At 38.3% G+C, this 15,837-nt stretch overlaps 1 protein-coding gene across 6 annotated transcripts in view; it reads right to left on the bottom strand.

The window, feature by feature from the left end:
• BTBD8 (BTB domain containing 8) overlaps positions 1 to 15,837 on the bottom strand; it is a 116,432-nt gene that overhangs the window by 60,772 nt on the left and 39,823 nt on the right. For 4 of the 6 annotated variants that reach the window (XM_064371139.1, XM_064371138.1, XM_064371140.1 and 1 more), the window contains one exon: positions 7,641 to 7,730. In XM_064371139.1, coding sequence (XP_064227209.1) covers positions 7,641 to 7,730 — 90 coding nt within the window. Of the gene's footprint in view, positions 1 to 208; positions 227 to 7,640; positions 7,731 to 14,252; positions 14,348 to 15,837 lie in introns of those variants that run through there. The other 2 variants (XM_064371142.1, XM_064371143.1) reach the window with 2 other exon arrangements.

Here is a 15,837-nt window from a genome sequence, read left to right as displayed (position 1 = left end):
AGCATGAGAACTTTGTGAAGCATACACAAGTATCAGTAGCTGAATCAATCAAGCAGAAGAAAGGATATCAGAGATTAAAGATCAACTTAATGAAATAAAGCATGAAGACAAGATTAAAGAAAAAAGAATGAAAATGAACAAAGCCTCCAAGAATGGATCTGGTCTTGGGACTATGTGAAAAGACTAAATCTACATTTGATTGGTGTACCTGAAAGTTACGGGGAGAATGGAACCAAGCTGGAAAACACTCTGCAGGACACTATCCAGGAGAACTTCTCCAACCTAAAAAGACAGGCCAACATTCAAATTCAGGAAATACAGAGAACACCATAAAGATACTCCTCAACAAAAGCAACCCCAAGACACATAATCATCAGATTCACCAAGATTTAAATGCAGGAAAAATTGCTAAGGGCAGCCAGAGAGAAAGGTTGGGTTACGCACAAGGGAAGCCCATCAGACTTACAGCAGATCTCTCAGCAGAAACCCTACAAGCCAGAAGAGAGTGGGGGCCAATATTCAACATCCTTAAAGAATTTTCAACCCAGAATTTCATAACCAGACAAACTAAGATTCGTAAGAAAAGAAGAAATGCAATCATTTACAGACAAGCAAATGCTGAGGGATTCTGTCACCACCAGGCCTGCCTTACATGAGCTGCTGAACAAAGCACTAAACATGGAAAGCAACAACCAGTATCAGCCACTGCAAAAACACACCAAATTGTCAAGACCATCAACACTATGAAGAAACCGCATCAACTAATGGACAAAATGACCAGCTAGCATCATAATGACAGGATCAAATTCAAGTATAGAAGTACTACTTTAAATGTAAATGGGCTAAATGCCCCAATTAAAAGACACAGACTGGCAAATTGGAATAAAGAGTCAAGACCCATTGGTGTGCTGTATTCAAGAGATTCATCTCTCGTGCAAAGACACGCATAGGCTCAAATAAAGGGATGGAGGAATATGTACCGAGCAAATGGAAAGGGAGAGAGAGGAAAAAAAAGCAGGGGTTGCAATCCTAATCTCTGATAAAACAGACTTTAAACCAACAAAGATCAAAGAGACAAAGAAGGGCATTACATATGGTAAAGGGGTCAATGCAACAGGAAGAGCTAACCATCCTAAATATATGTGTACCCAATACAGGAGCACCCAGAATCATAAAGCAAGTTCTTAGAGACCTACAAAGAGACTTAGACTCCCACACAATAATAGTGGAAGACTGTAACACCACACTGTCAATATTAGACAGATTGACAAGACAGAAAATTAACAAGGATATTCAGGACTTGAATTCAGCTCTGGACCAAGCTGACCTAAGAGACATCTACAGAACTCTCCACCCCACATCCACAGAATATACATTCTTCTCATCACCACACTGTACTTATTCTAAAGTTGAACACATAATTGGAAGTAAAACGCTCCTCAGCAAATGCAGAAGAATAGAAATCATAACAAACAGTCTCTCAGATCACAGTGCAATCAAATTATAACTCAGGATTAAGAAGCTCACTCACGAGCCGGGCGCAGTGGCTCATGCCTGTAATCCTAGCACTTTGGGAGGCCGAGGTGGGTGGATCACCTGAGGTCAGGAGTTCAAGACCAGCCTGGCCATCATGGTGAAACCCCATCTTTTTTTAAAAAAAAAAAAAAAAAAAAAGAAGCTCACTCAAAACCGCACAACTACATGGAAACAACAACCTGTTCCTGAATGACTACTGGGTGAATAACAAAATGAAGGCAGAAATAAGTAAGTTCTTTGAAACCAATGAGAACAAAGACACAACACACCAGAACCTCTAGGACACAGCTAACGCAGTGTTTAAAAAAAAATTTATAGCACTAAATGTCCACAAGACAAAGCAGGAAAGAGCAAAAATTGGCACCCTAACATCATAATTAAAAGGACTAGAGAAGCAAGAGCAAACAAATCCAAAAGCTAGCAGAAGACAAGAAATAACTAAGGTCAGAGCAGAACTGAAGGAGACAGAGACACAAAAAATGCTTCAAAAAAATCAATGAATCCAGGAGCTGGTTTTTTGAAAAGATCAACAAAATAGATAGATTGCTAGCCAGACTAACAAAGAAGAAAAGAAGGAGATAGAGACATGAAAAACCCTTTAAAAAAAAAAAATCAATGAATCCAGGAGCTGGTTTTCTGAAAATATCAATAAAACAGACTGCTAGCCAGACTAATAAAGAAGAAAACAGAGAAGAATCAAATCGACACAATAAAAAATGATAAAGGGGATATCCACCAATCCCACAGAAATACAAACTACCATCAGAGACTACTATAAACATCTCTAAGCAAATAAACCAGAAAATCTAGAAGGAATGGATAAATTCCTGGACACATACACCCTCTTAATTCTAAACCAGGAAGAAGTCTAATCCCTGAATAGACCAATAACAAGTTCTGAAATTGAGGCAGTAATTAATAGCCTACCAACCAAAAAAAATTCCAGGGCCAGATGGATTCACAGCCAAATCCTACCAGAGGTACAAAGAGGAACTGGTACCATTCCTTCTGAAACAATTCCAAACAATAGAAAAAGCGGGACGCCTCCCTATCTTATTTTATGAGGCCATCATCCTGATACCAAAACCTGGCAGAGAAACACACACACACAAAATTTCAGGCCAATATCCATGATGAACATTGACGTGAAAATCCTCAATAAAATACTGGCAAACTGAATCCAACAGCACATCAAAAAGCTTATTTACCACAATCAAGTCAGCTTCATCCCTGGGATGCAAGGCTGGTTCAACATACACAAATCAATAAATGTAATCCATCACATAAACAGAACCAACGGCAAAAACTACATGATTATCTCAATAGATGCACAAAAGGCCTTCCGTAAAATTCAATACCCTTTCATGCTAAAAACTCAATAAACTAGATATCAATGGAATATATCTCAAAATAATAAGAGCTATTTATGACAAACCCATAGCCAATATCATACTGAACGGGCAAAAACTGGAAGCATTCCCTTTGAAAACTGGCACAAGACAAGGATGCCCTTTCTCACCACTCCTATTCAACATAGTATTGGAAGTTCTGGCCAGGGCAATCAGGCAAGAAAAAGAAATAAAACATAGTAAACAGGAAGAGAGGAAGTTAAATTGTCTCTATTTGCAGACAACATGATTGTATATTTAGAAGACCCCATCATCTCAGCCCAAAATCTCCTTAACCTGATAAGCAACTTCAGCAAAGTCTCAGGATACAAAATCGATGTGCAAAAATCACAAGCATTCCTATACATCAATAACAGACAAACAGAGAGCCAAATCATGAATGAACTCCCATTCACAATTGCTACAAAGAGAATAAAACGCCTGGGAATACAACTAACCTCTTCAAGGAGAACTACAAACCACTGCTCAAGGAAATAAGAGAGGACACAAACAGAAGGAAAAACATTCCATGCTCATCGATAGGTGGAATCAATATCATGAAAATGGCCATACTGCCCAAAGTAATTTATAGATTCAATGCTATCCCCATCAAACTACCATTGACTTTCCTCACAGAATTAGAAAAAACAACTTTAAATTTCATGTGGAACCAAAAACGAGCCTGCATAGCCATGACAATCCTAAGCAAAAAGAACAAAACTGGAGGCATCACACTACCTGACTTCAAACTATACTACAAGGCTACAGTAACCAAAACAGCATGGTACTAGCACCAAAACAGAGACATACATAGACCCACGCAACAGGACAGAGGCCTCAGAAATAATGCCACACATCTACAACCATCTGATCTTTGAGAAACCTGACAAAAACAAGCAATAGGGAAAGGATTCCCTATTTAATAAATGGTGTTGGGAAAATTGGCTAGCCATATGCAGAAAGCTGAAACTGGATCCCTTCCTCATACCTTATACAAAAATTAACTCAAGATTGATTAAAGACTTAAACGTATGACCTAAAATCATAAAAACCCTAGAAGAAAACCGAGTCAATACCATTCAAGACATAGGCATGGGCAAAAACTTTATGACTAAAACACCAAAAGCCATGACAACAAAAGCCAAAATTGACAAATGGGATCTAATTAAACTAAAGAGCTTCTGCACAGCAAAAGAAACTATCTGAACAGGCAACCTATAGAATGGGAGAAAATTTTTGCAATCCATCTGACAATATCCAGAATCTACAAAGAACTTAAACAAATTTACAAGAAAAAAACAAACAACCCCATCAGAAAGTGGGCAAAGGATATGAACAGACCCTTCTGGAAGACATTTATGCAACCAACAAACATATGAAAAAATGCTCCTCATCACTGGTCATTAGAGAAATGCAAATCAAAACCACATTGAGGTACCACCTCATGCCAGTTAGAATGGCAATCATTAAAAAATCTGGAGACAACAGATGCTGGAGAGGATGTGGAGAAATAGGAACACTTTTACAAGTTGGTGGGAGTGTAAATTAGTTCAACCATTGTGGAAGACAGTGTGGCGATTCCTCAAGGATCCAGAACCAGAAATTCCATTTGACCCAGCAAGTCCATTACTAGGTATATACTTAAAGGATTATAAATCATTCTACTATAAATACACATGCACACATATGTTTACTGAGGCACTGTTCACAATAGCAAAAACTTGGAACCAACCCAAATGCCCATCAATGATAGGATGGATAAAGAAAATGTGGCACATATACACCACGGAATACTATGCAGCCATAAAAATGAATGAGTTCATGTCCTTTGCAGGGACATGGATGAAGCTGGAAACCATCATTCTCAGCAAACTAACACAAGAACAGAAAACCAAGCACCACATGTGCTCACTCATAAGCAGAAGCTGAACAATGAGAACACATAGACACAGGGTGAAAAACATCAAATACCAGGGCCTGTTGGGGGCTGGGGACTGGGGGAGGGATAGCATTAGTAGAAATACCTAATGTAGATGATGGGTTGATGGGTGCAGCAAACCACCATGGCATGTGTATACCTATGTAACAAACCTGCACATTCTGCACAGGTACCCCAGAACTTAAAGTATAATAAGAAAAAAAAAAGAATTCTATTATCCCCATTCACAAATTACTGAAGGTAATTCCTCTTGAAAAATACTATGTGTATTATCTCTCAGGATTTAGCAAATTACTAATTCGCTGAAAATATGGTGGTTCCTTCTGTAGGATAGACAAGATTGTCTTCGAATCTACTAAGAGAAAATATCCTGCAGACATGCAGCACTGGCACAGTTCCAAAAGAAGCTGCTGGTTATGCAAATCAGGCATTGCTGTCCTGGTATTGGGAAAGGCCCTCACTTGAACCCTTTTCTCTCTAGAAAATGAGAACAATCTAATTTAGAGAAAGAAGGAACAGTCAATATTAATGAGCACTATATACTACGCCAGTTTCTTTCCTTACTGTATCTCATTTAATCTTTTCAACAACCTCAGGAAGCTCAGTAAAATTAAGGAATGTCACGTAACAAGTAGGACTGGATATACTACTGCCTGTAATGACACCAAGGTTTATGATCCTTCTACTACATCACACTCCTCATGGAAACATCTGCCCAGTTTACAATAAGTTAATGGGAAACTGGAATTTGTTTTGTGTATTGTTTCAATATACAAATTCCTAAAACATGTATCTTTTAAAGTAAAATTCCTTAATCCCCTTTAGCCTTCCAACAGCTTTATTTGACACGATGCTAATAAAATTTTAAGTAGCAATTTGAGACAATCAATTTGATACATGATGCAACAGGGAAAGGCAAAACATATCATCACACCGTGATAATAATAATAATAAAGGGTATAGAAGAAACTATGTATCCACCAGGTGATATTTTCTTCCTTTAGTGTTGCAAAACCTTCCTTTATCAAGCAAGATAAAGCAGTGGAACAACAACAACAAAAGTATCTTCCTTTTTAAGGCATTAGCATTAGAAGTTAATAAGCCAATTAGAGGTGAGCCTCCTCTGTTAATACAGCAGCTCTAGGTAAAATGAACCAGTGAGAAACAAAGCCTTGCTTACAGTAAAAGTGAAGGGAAAATACTGTAAGAGGGGTGAGCCTGGTCACGGCTGACACTAACACAATGTACAGTCTACTTACTTGGATGACATTTTGAAACTAATTGGGCTACTTTTATTTGGCTTTCTCTTGAACTACTAAAAGTTGGTCAGCAGGAGTCAAGCCATATTGCAAAAGGAGGTATTTATCCATTACTTTCATTGTAAATTAAAGACAGAAAATTACAGGTAAGAGAGTAGTGACCAATAATTGATGTCACCATTTCTTTCTTGCCCACTAACCTCTGCCCAGTGGTCTATTAATAAAATAGACCTCATCTTTAAAAGCCTGAGTGTTTGAATGTTTAATCTCATCGGCTCATGAGGGGTGATTAAGGAATACTAAAAAAAAAAAAAAAAAAAAAAAAAAAAAAGGACTCCCCCTTGCCTTTATTCCTATAGCTAAACTCAGAGGTCACCTTGAACTATACAAAACAGATAAAAGTTGAAGGGGCACCCCTTTCAAAATGGCCTTCCCCTATGAAGATCCCAATATTATGCCATGGATTTCTCCTAATGTGCCTACCATGAACTTTAGGGTTCTGTAGGACACAGATTTACGCAGTAGAAAAGAAGAGCAGTCTGAGCTAGCTCAAGAACACATAATGGGAAAACTTTTATGTTTCTTCAGTGACTGTGGTAGAATGAACTCTGAATTATGAATTGACAAATGTGATTTAAGCTGGGCGCAGTGCCTCACACCTATAATCTCAGTACTTTGGGAGGTCAAGGTGGGAGGATTACTTGACACCAAGAGTTTGAGTGGCCTGGGCAACACAAGACCTCATCTCTACTAAAAATCAGAAAAACTAGCAAGGTGTGGTGGTACACATCTACAGTCCCAGCTACTTGGGAGGCTGAGGCAGGAGGATCACTTGAGCCCAAGAGGTTGAGGCTGCAGTGAGCCATGATTGTGTCACTGCACTCCAGTCTGGGCAACACGGCAAGATCCCATCTCAAAAAAAAAAAAAAGAAAAACAAGAAACTACCTGTTATGAACTGAATGTCTGTGTTCCTTCCAAATTCATATGGTAAAGCCCTAACCCCTCAGTGTGGTCATATTTAGAGATGGGGCCTCTAAGGAAGTAATTAAGGTTAAATGAGGTCACTGGGTCCTTGATCTGACAGGATTAGTTTCCTTAAAAGAAGTAACACCATAAAACTCTCTCTCCAAGTACACCCCCCAAGGAAAGGCCATGTGAGTGCATCAAGAAGGCAGCAGAGTACAACCCAGGGGCAGAGCCCTCACCAGACACCAACCCTACCGACACCTTTATCTTGAACTTTCAATTTCCACAACTGTGAGAAAATAAATACCTGTTGTTTAAATCACCCAGTTTGGGTATTCTATTACAGAAGCATAAGCAGATTCAGATTAACACATCACCTCTATTAATAAATGCTCTCTACTACTTCCTGTTTCAGAAAACATACTTTGTTGAATTCTACGTGAGAAATACTTAATTGAACATCCAGGGAAATCAGATTCAGAAAAAGTGCTCTGTTTGAAATACAATTTGCAATCGTTTGCAGTCAAATGGCCCTGTAAAAATATGCTTACCCTTGAAGAGAAACATACTCTTGGGAGCTTTCAGCCCAACAGCCACTCAGCATTGCAGCAAAGTAACTAGATCTGGCTCTCAAAATGGCCCTAAAGGGAAGAGTGGGGAGAAACACAGGTAAACATTTACATATTATGAAAAATGCAATTTTTAATGAAAATTTTCATCTTTATGTATTAAAATATAATAACCTATTTGTTTTGTTTTCGCTGGCAGGATTATTATACAATAAAACTTATAAGCTTATATTTATACCTAAGGGATTTTTTTTTTTTTTTTTTTGAGACGGAGTTTCACTCTTGTTACCCAGGCTAGAGTGCAATGGCATGATCATACCTTACTATAGCCCTGAACTCCTAGGCTCAAGTTTGCTCCTCCCACCTCAGCCTCCCAAGAAGCTAACACTACGAGGCATGCACCCAATTTGATTTTTAAATTTTTTGTACAGACAGGGTCTCACTATGTTTTCCAGGCCAGTCTCAAACTCCAGACCTAAAGTAACCCTCCTACCACAACCTCCTGACGTACTAGGCTTTATACCTAAGTATTCTGATTGTTTAAAACATTAATTCCAATGTCCTTGCTATCTTTTAACTTTCTTCTCTTGAAGGCTCTTTATTTTTTAAGCTTATAAAATCATAACTTTGATGTTTAATTTTTTTAATATAAAAAGGTAGCTAAAGACAAAGTACATATCAGCAAACACTCATTTAATGTAGATTATTTTGGAAATTTAAAAATTTTTAACAAGGTATCCTCCTATCCCACACTAAAGTGTAAATCAAGGCTCTTTCTAAGATTTGTACTTCATAATTAGTAACAATATGAAACCTTTTCAAATCTATGGGGAAAAAAAAACCTCCCATGACCAATTTAAATTACCTGGGAAAGGGTAATCACAACCAGTTTTTTGGAGAAGGAAAAATGCTTGCAGTCACTCCCAAATATATCCCTATATTACATTATATATAAATCAGAATGGAAATAAATGCCTACTTACAGAACTATGAAATTCTATTTAAAAAATAATAGGCCAGTCGGAGTTGCTCATGCCTAGAATCCCAGCACTTTGGAGGCCAAGGTGGGTGGATCACCTGAGGATGGGAGTTCAAGACCAGCCTGGCCAACATGATGAAACCCCGTCTCTACTAAAAAAAATACCAAAAATTAGCCAGGTGTGGTGGTGGGCACTTGTAATCCCAGCTACTTGGGAGGGTGAGGCAGGAGAATTGCTTGAAACCGGGAGGTGGAGTTTGCAGTGACCCAAGATCACACCACAGCACTCCAGCATGGGCAACAAGAGGGAAACTCCTTCTCAAAAAAAAATAAATAAATAAAACAAGATAAACTGTTGGTTATCACTGGAACAATGTAATTCATAAGGCTAGAAAATATTAATATACAGTTCACACTCAAAACACAGTTTACTTTTAAGAAAAAGTTTACTATAGAAATAAATGCTAGATAGGAAAATAGGACTTGTGTAGGATGGCCTTTTAAACCAATTTGAAAAAACACAGACACACCATAACCTACCCCCATCACACGAGAAATTCTAGTTGAAATAAAAAGGAAGGAACAAAAGCTAAAGTAAAAAACTTTGGTCAGGCACAGTGGCTCACGCCTACAATCCCAATACTTTGGGAGGCCATGGCGGGTGGATCACTTGAAGTCAGCAGTTCATGACCAGCCTGGCCCACATGGTGAAACCTCATCTCTACTAAATATAAAAAAATTAGCCAGGTGTGGTGGCTGTGCCTGTAGTCCCAGCAACTTGGGAGAATCACTTGAACCTGGGAAGCTGAGGTTGCAGTGAGCAGAGATTGAGCCACTGCACTCTAGCCTGGGTGACAGATCAAGACTCTCTCAAACAAAACAAAACAAAACAAACAAACAAAAAGTAAAAAAACTTCCAAAATCTCATGTCCCAGTGAATTTAGTGGGGAAAAATTCCAGACACTGAACTTTGTCAGCTTGACACTTCTCCCTTTAGCAATATCACCTCCATTTCTGTTATGATTTTCATTCCAACTATTTCTAATTGTAGCAAATTCATTCCAACTATATCTAGTTGTAGCAAATTCAATCTCCTGGAATCAGCTTGATAAGCACAGATTATACTAGAGTCAACTGAAGGATGTACATTAACCAAAAGCTCTAAATTAACATCCAAAAATGTAGACCTCAAATTCTGGTTCGCAATTCAGCATTTGATCGGTATTTGGCACTAGTTGGATAAAGGTCTAATTAGAATTTGTAAGCAGAGGCAGATGTAGTTAAATCATAACCCAATATTTGCAGTCTGTGATCTGGTTCCAAACTTAAAAGGCAGGTATAGATAGCCACATCTAAAAATATTTCAGAATTGGGGGAAAACATTAATAACAACATATAAACAAAACCAGGCAAATTAGCTTGGCAAACAAAAATTCTGGCCAAAAAAAAAAAAAAGACACTAAATTGATCATACCCATGGATAATTATCATAAATGGGCATTTTTCCACTTTTAAACTAGTTTAATTACAGGCAGATTTTTTTGACTATATTAAGATTTTTCTGTATCTGAGGAAATGTATTCTCTTCCCAGGTCCACAATGGGGCGTAGTTTCAAGGGCAAGAACTTCCAGCAACCAACTGGGGTCTTAAGGGTCATTGTTTTAATTTTCATGCTTGCGGGAAAATAACCAAAGTCAATCACTCCAGCGGAAGTTTAAACACCTTTCATAGGTGAAAGGGCTTGGAGAAGGAGGGAATTCCTCCCAGGTTAAAAGTCCCCTTCTTCCACATCCCTTCGGATTCCATCTTTGGGTCCCCTTCCACACTCTTCATGGAAGCTTTCTCTCATCTTTTTCTCTCTCCTTTTTCTCTTTCTCTGCCTAAATAAATCACTTCTCTGAAAAAACTCTTTGGGGTCCGATATTTTCTTTCAAGTGCACCATGCTGTGGCCCCCTCTCCCATTCTTGGGTGAGAGACCAAGAGCCTGGAAAAAATCCTCTCGGGGGAACTGTGCCTCCCCTGTACCCCAAAACCTGGCAACATACCCATTTTTCCTAATCCTTAGAGCTTAATGAGAAATCATTTATTCTATAAAGAAATACAATATATATGGCCAGTCTAAATATGCTTAAAACTGTAAAGTTATGTGAGCAAAAAAAAACACTTATACTGTTACATCATTACTCTATGGTAATTCAACTGATGCTGAGATCTGCCCTCACTGCCCAGAGGCTGAATACTAACATTGCCCAAAGGGAAGCAGTAACAACAAATACTCCATGAAACTCTATTTGTTTAATTGTATAAGAGCATTTATAATTAATGCTCCAAATTAAAAATGGTATAATAAAAGCAACTTTTAATATATAAACAGACAAGAAGCTTGTCGCCTCTGATCTTTAACCATTGGGTTGCGTGGAGGAGGAGAGACTTCATCCTCCTTGAGTCTGTACATGTGCCTTCTTCCTAAAGACTGAATTTATTTTGCCTCTTCCTCCAACCTCTCAAAGTGTTTCCTGAGGAATGCCATTGGTCCCTCAGGCTGAGCAGTACACAACTGCACAACAGAATCTTTGAGCAGTGCCTGAATGTTGGGCTTCTGGAGGTAGAGCTCACATTCTCAAAGGCTGTGCACCTCCTCTCTGGCAGCAGTGCCACCAGACCCATGATTCCTTGTCCTTCTCCAGGTGTCTCAGGTCCCCTCTATTCTTTCTTCTGCTCTTCACTTCCTATCCACGTGGCTTTCATGAGCTTCCCTCTTCTCTCCTCTGCTCCTCTGTCCACCCCACTCTCCAGACTCCCTCAATGCCTCTCAAAAGCTCTTAACAACAATAGAAACTATGTGCATGACTAAGAGGAATAAATCATTTACAAATGGAGAAACAAACACCAAAGATGTTACTTTAAATCTTAGGGAAATATTAATAAGAGACTAAATTGTCAATTAAACATTTTTTTAATAAAAAACAGATTCTACAATATCTTAGAAAAGAAAATAAAGAAAATAAAAATAGGGACAACTCTAAATTAAAAATACTTTTAAATAAGAAAAAGAGCTTACAATTCTAAAGATCCAGAGTTCTAGTTCAAAATTCACCGTAATTATCTTCAAGAAAGAATATATCTTGTTTGAAAAAAATGACAAGAAAGATATTTTCTTTTGAATTACCATTCTACCTTCTCAAATAAAATGCTAATTAATTCATTCTTTAAAAGGAAATTTTAAAAAAAATATAGAGAGACAGAGTCTCACTATGTTGCTCAAGCTGGTCTCAAACTCCTGGGCTCCAGTGACCCTCCTATCCCAGCCTCTCAAAGTACTGAGACTACAGTTGTTAAATCACCATGCTCACCCTCATTCTTTTTCTTTTACTATAGACAGGGTCTCTTGCTCTTTCACCCAGGCTGGAGTAGCACAATCATAGCCCACTGTAGCCTCAAACTCCTGGCTAGCCTCATCTTTAATCCAACAGATACTGTATTCTGTGATCTACACTATCCTAAGTGCTGGGAATACAGCAGTAAATGAGATACACGGAACAATGTTATATTCCAGTGAAGGGTGGAGGACAGGGAGAAGAGAAAGACACTTCTGACAATGGGTTCCTAGGTTGTCTCAGATCAACCCTCCTGCTGAAAGCAGCTAGGAAAGATGGACAAAATATATATACTTAAGAAAGAAGAAGAAAAAACAGGAAAGCATGCTTTGAAGGCATCAGAACACTACCACAGTGGTTAGAAGAGCTACACAAGTTAGGAGAAAGAAGACAAAAGAAGAGACCCAAGTATTTGAGGTAACTTTTTCCATTGAGGCAACTTTTTCCATTGAGGCAATTGCCAAATCTGAAAACAACAGCTAGAAGGCTGATAAGCTGAGTATAACTTCTGGCAATCTTCACACAAATTGGAACTAGGGACCCATCAAAGAGGAGGGGTTTTGGCAGGTAACCCAGGATTTCAGCTGGACGCTGAAAGGCCACATTCTAAAAAGAAGAGTGAACAGGAAATAGACAAGCCCTTATTAGACTTGTGACTTAAAAGTCAGTTTTGAATCATCTCAGTCCTTGACTGGAACAAAGTGATTAGCATCTATTCTGCCAGCCAGCCAAAGGCAAAAGGAAATCCCATCTGCATTAAAATATCACTTTGAGTATCAAATTGTTTCTACAAATTTTCAATAAAATGTCTAGTAATCACCCAAAGATGATTTAGTTTAATAATGAACAACTAGAAAATAAAAGAAAAAATTTCCATTTACACTAGTATCAAAAAAGGTCACCCCAACGTATGTTTTCAGAAAGGGCATCTCACTGAGTTCCTCCTAACTCATTACTTGACTGGCAAAATATGACATGGAGATTTCCATTTCTGTGGGAATTTTATGCAGAAAATAAACATGGACAGGAAAAAAAGGTCAAATACATACCAACAAATGTAACAAAACATGTGTAATATCTCTGCACTAAAAACTATAAAACTCTGCTGGGATAAATGTTAAAGACCTAATGGAGAGCTAAAGTATGCTCATGGATCTGAAAGTTGAAACTGTTAATATAGCCATTCTTCCTAAATTAGTTTCTAGATTTAACACAATCCCAATGAAGCATTTTTAATAGCAGTGGATAAGTTGATTCTAAAATATATATGAAAATGCAAAGGACCCATAATTGCCAAAGCAACCATCAACAAAGAATAAAGGTGGAAGATACGATTTCAGGCAACATGATGTCACTTACTATAAAGTAGCAATAATCAAGATAACATGGTATTGATGTAAGGGTGGACATATAAATCACTGGAACAGAATTGAGAGTCCAAAAATAAATCCACATATATATGGCCAGTTGCTTTTCATGAAGGTGTTAAGATAATTCAATGAGGGAAAAGACAGTCTTATCATCAAAAGGTACTGGAACAGCTGGTGATTTGCAGAAAAAGAAATGAAACTCGACACTTGCCTCACACCATTACAAAAAACTTAAATCTAGAATATATAGATTTAAGAGAACTATAATAACTTATCGTTTAGAAGAACTGTAATAAGATAATCCAACTAAATATGAGCAAGAACAACAAAAAACATCAGGTAAGAGCCACTTGCTTGAAATAGTTTTACTTCAAAGCTAAAGTTTATGGCTAATTATAAAAAAAGGACATTCCTGGCTGGGCATGGTGGCTCACACTTGTAATCCCAACACTTTGGGAGGCCAAAGTGGGTGGATCACTTGTGGTCAGGAGTTCAAGACCAGCCTGACCAACATGGTGAAACCCAGTCTCTACTAAAAATACAAAAGTTAGCTGGGCATAGCGGCACATGCCTGTAACCGTAGTTACTAGGAAGGCTGAAACACAAGAATCACTTGGACCTCGGGGGCAGATCTTGCAGTGAGCCGAGATCATGCCACTGCACTCCAGCCTGGGCTACTAAGTGAGACTCTGTCTTAAAAACAAACAAAAAGGCTGGGCACAGTGGCTCATGCCTATAATCTCAGCACTTTGGGAGGCCGAGGAGGGCAGATCACAAGGTCAAGAGATAGAGACCATCCTGGCCAACATGGTGAAACCTTGTCTCTACTAAAAATACAAAAATTAGCTGGGTGTGGTGGCACATGCCTGTAGTCTCAGCTACTTGGGAGGCTGAGGCAGAAGAATCGCTTGAACCTGGAAGGCAGAGGTTGCAGAGAGTCGAGATCTTGCCACTGCACTCCAGCCTGGGCAACAAAGTGAGACTCTGTTTCAGAAAAAAAAAAAAAAGACCCCATTATATTTTGAGTATTAGATTAGGATTGGGAAAAGCTATGGTCAGAGTAGTACATGATTCATTTTCAGGAAAAAAAGTACGTCTATATCTCAATAGTTCACTTATATTAAAATGTATACCTCATCAGTCTAAAAGTAATTTTTTTAAATGGGCAAAAGATTTGAACAGAAATATAACATATACAAATAACCAGTAAGATACTCAACATCACTATGTGATCAAGGAAATGCAAATTAAAAGCATACATAATAGATAATACTGCATACCTATTAGCGTGGCATAAATCAAAAAGAATAACAATGTCAAGGAGTGGTAAAGAGGTGAAACAAATGGAACTCTTCATACCAGGCAGACTGGGAGTGTAAAATGGCACCATCTCTTTCGAGAATGTTTGTCAAATTCATGAAAAGTTAACAGTAACTAACAATATGACCGAGCAATTTCATTCTTAGGTATTTAACCAAAAGAAATGACAATATATATGCAAACACTTGTCTGCAAAGGTTCCTACCAGCTTTATTTTTTTATTTTTTTGAGATGGAGTCTTGCTCTGTCACCCAGGATGTAGTGCAGTGGTGCAATCTCGGCTCACTGCAACCTCTACCTCCAGGGTTCAAACGATTCTTCTGCCTTAGCCTCCTGAGTAGCTGGAACTACAGGCACCTGCCACTACACCTGGCTAATTTTTATATTTTTAATAGAGATGAGATTTCACCATGTTGGCTAGGCTGGTCTTGAACTCCTGACCTCAAGCGATCTGCCCACTTTGGCCTGGCAAAGTGCTGGGATTACAGGCATAAGCCACCATGCCTGGCCCGTACCAGCCTTATTAATAACAACTAAACACTGGAAACAACCAATATTCCATCAAAAGGAGAACAGATAAGCGAATTGTGGTATATCTATACAATGCAATATGATGCAGCAATAAAAACTGAATGAATCACTGACACACATAATATGTAAGGATGAAGCGCAAAAACATTACACTGAACAAAAGAGGCCAGATACCACAGTGTGTCTGAGTCCACTTATGTGAAATTCTAGGAAAGGCAGAATATCCTACAGTGTAGATAACATAACAATAGAAAACAAACAACCTGATTTAAAAATAGGCAAACTACGAGTAGTAGTTCATGCCTGTAGTCCTAACTACTTGGGAGGCTAAGGCAGGAGGATCCCTTAACCCCAGGAGCTCAAGCCTGGGTAACACAGCAAGATTGTCTCAAATAAATAAATAAAATAAAAAAAGAAATGGGGAAAAGATATGAACAGAAAACTAACCAAAGAGGTATACAGATGGCAAATAAGCATATGAAAATCATCTGCTGTCTGTGGCTGGGGTAGGGATGGGTACTGAAGGTAAATGGGCACAAGGGAACATTTTAGTAGATGAAAATTCACTATATTTTGCTTACAGTAGAAGTTAAACAGGTT

The sequence above is a fragment of the Aotus nancymaae genome, unplaced genomic scaffold (genome assembly GCF_030222135.1).
Source record: "Aotus nancymaae isolate 86718 unplaced genomic scaffold, 86718_ANA_hifiasm-v0.15.2.pri h1tg000122l, whole genome shotgun sequence".
Taxonomy (NCBI): Eukaryota; Metazoa; Chordata; class Mammalia; order Primates; family Aotidae; genus Aotus; species Aotus nancymaae.
The sequence above is the reverse complement of the archived record's forward strand: the minus strand, read 5'-3'. Positions and strand labels throughout refer to the sequence as shown.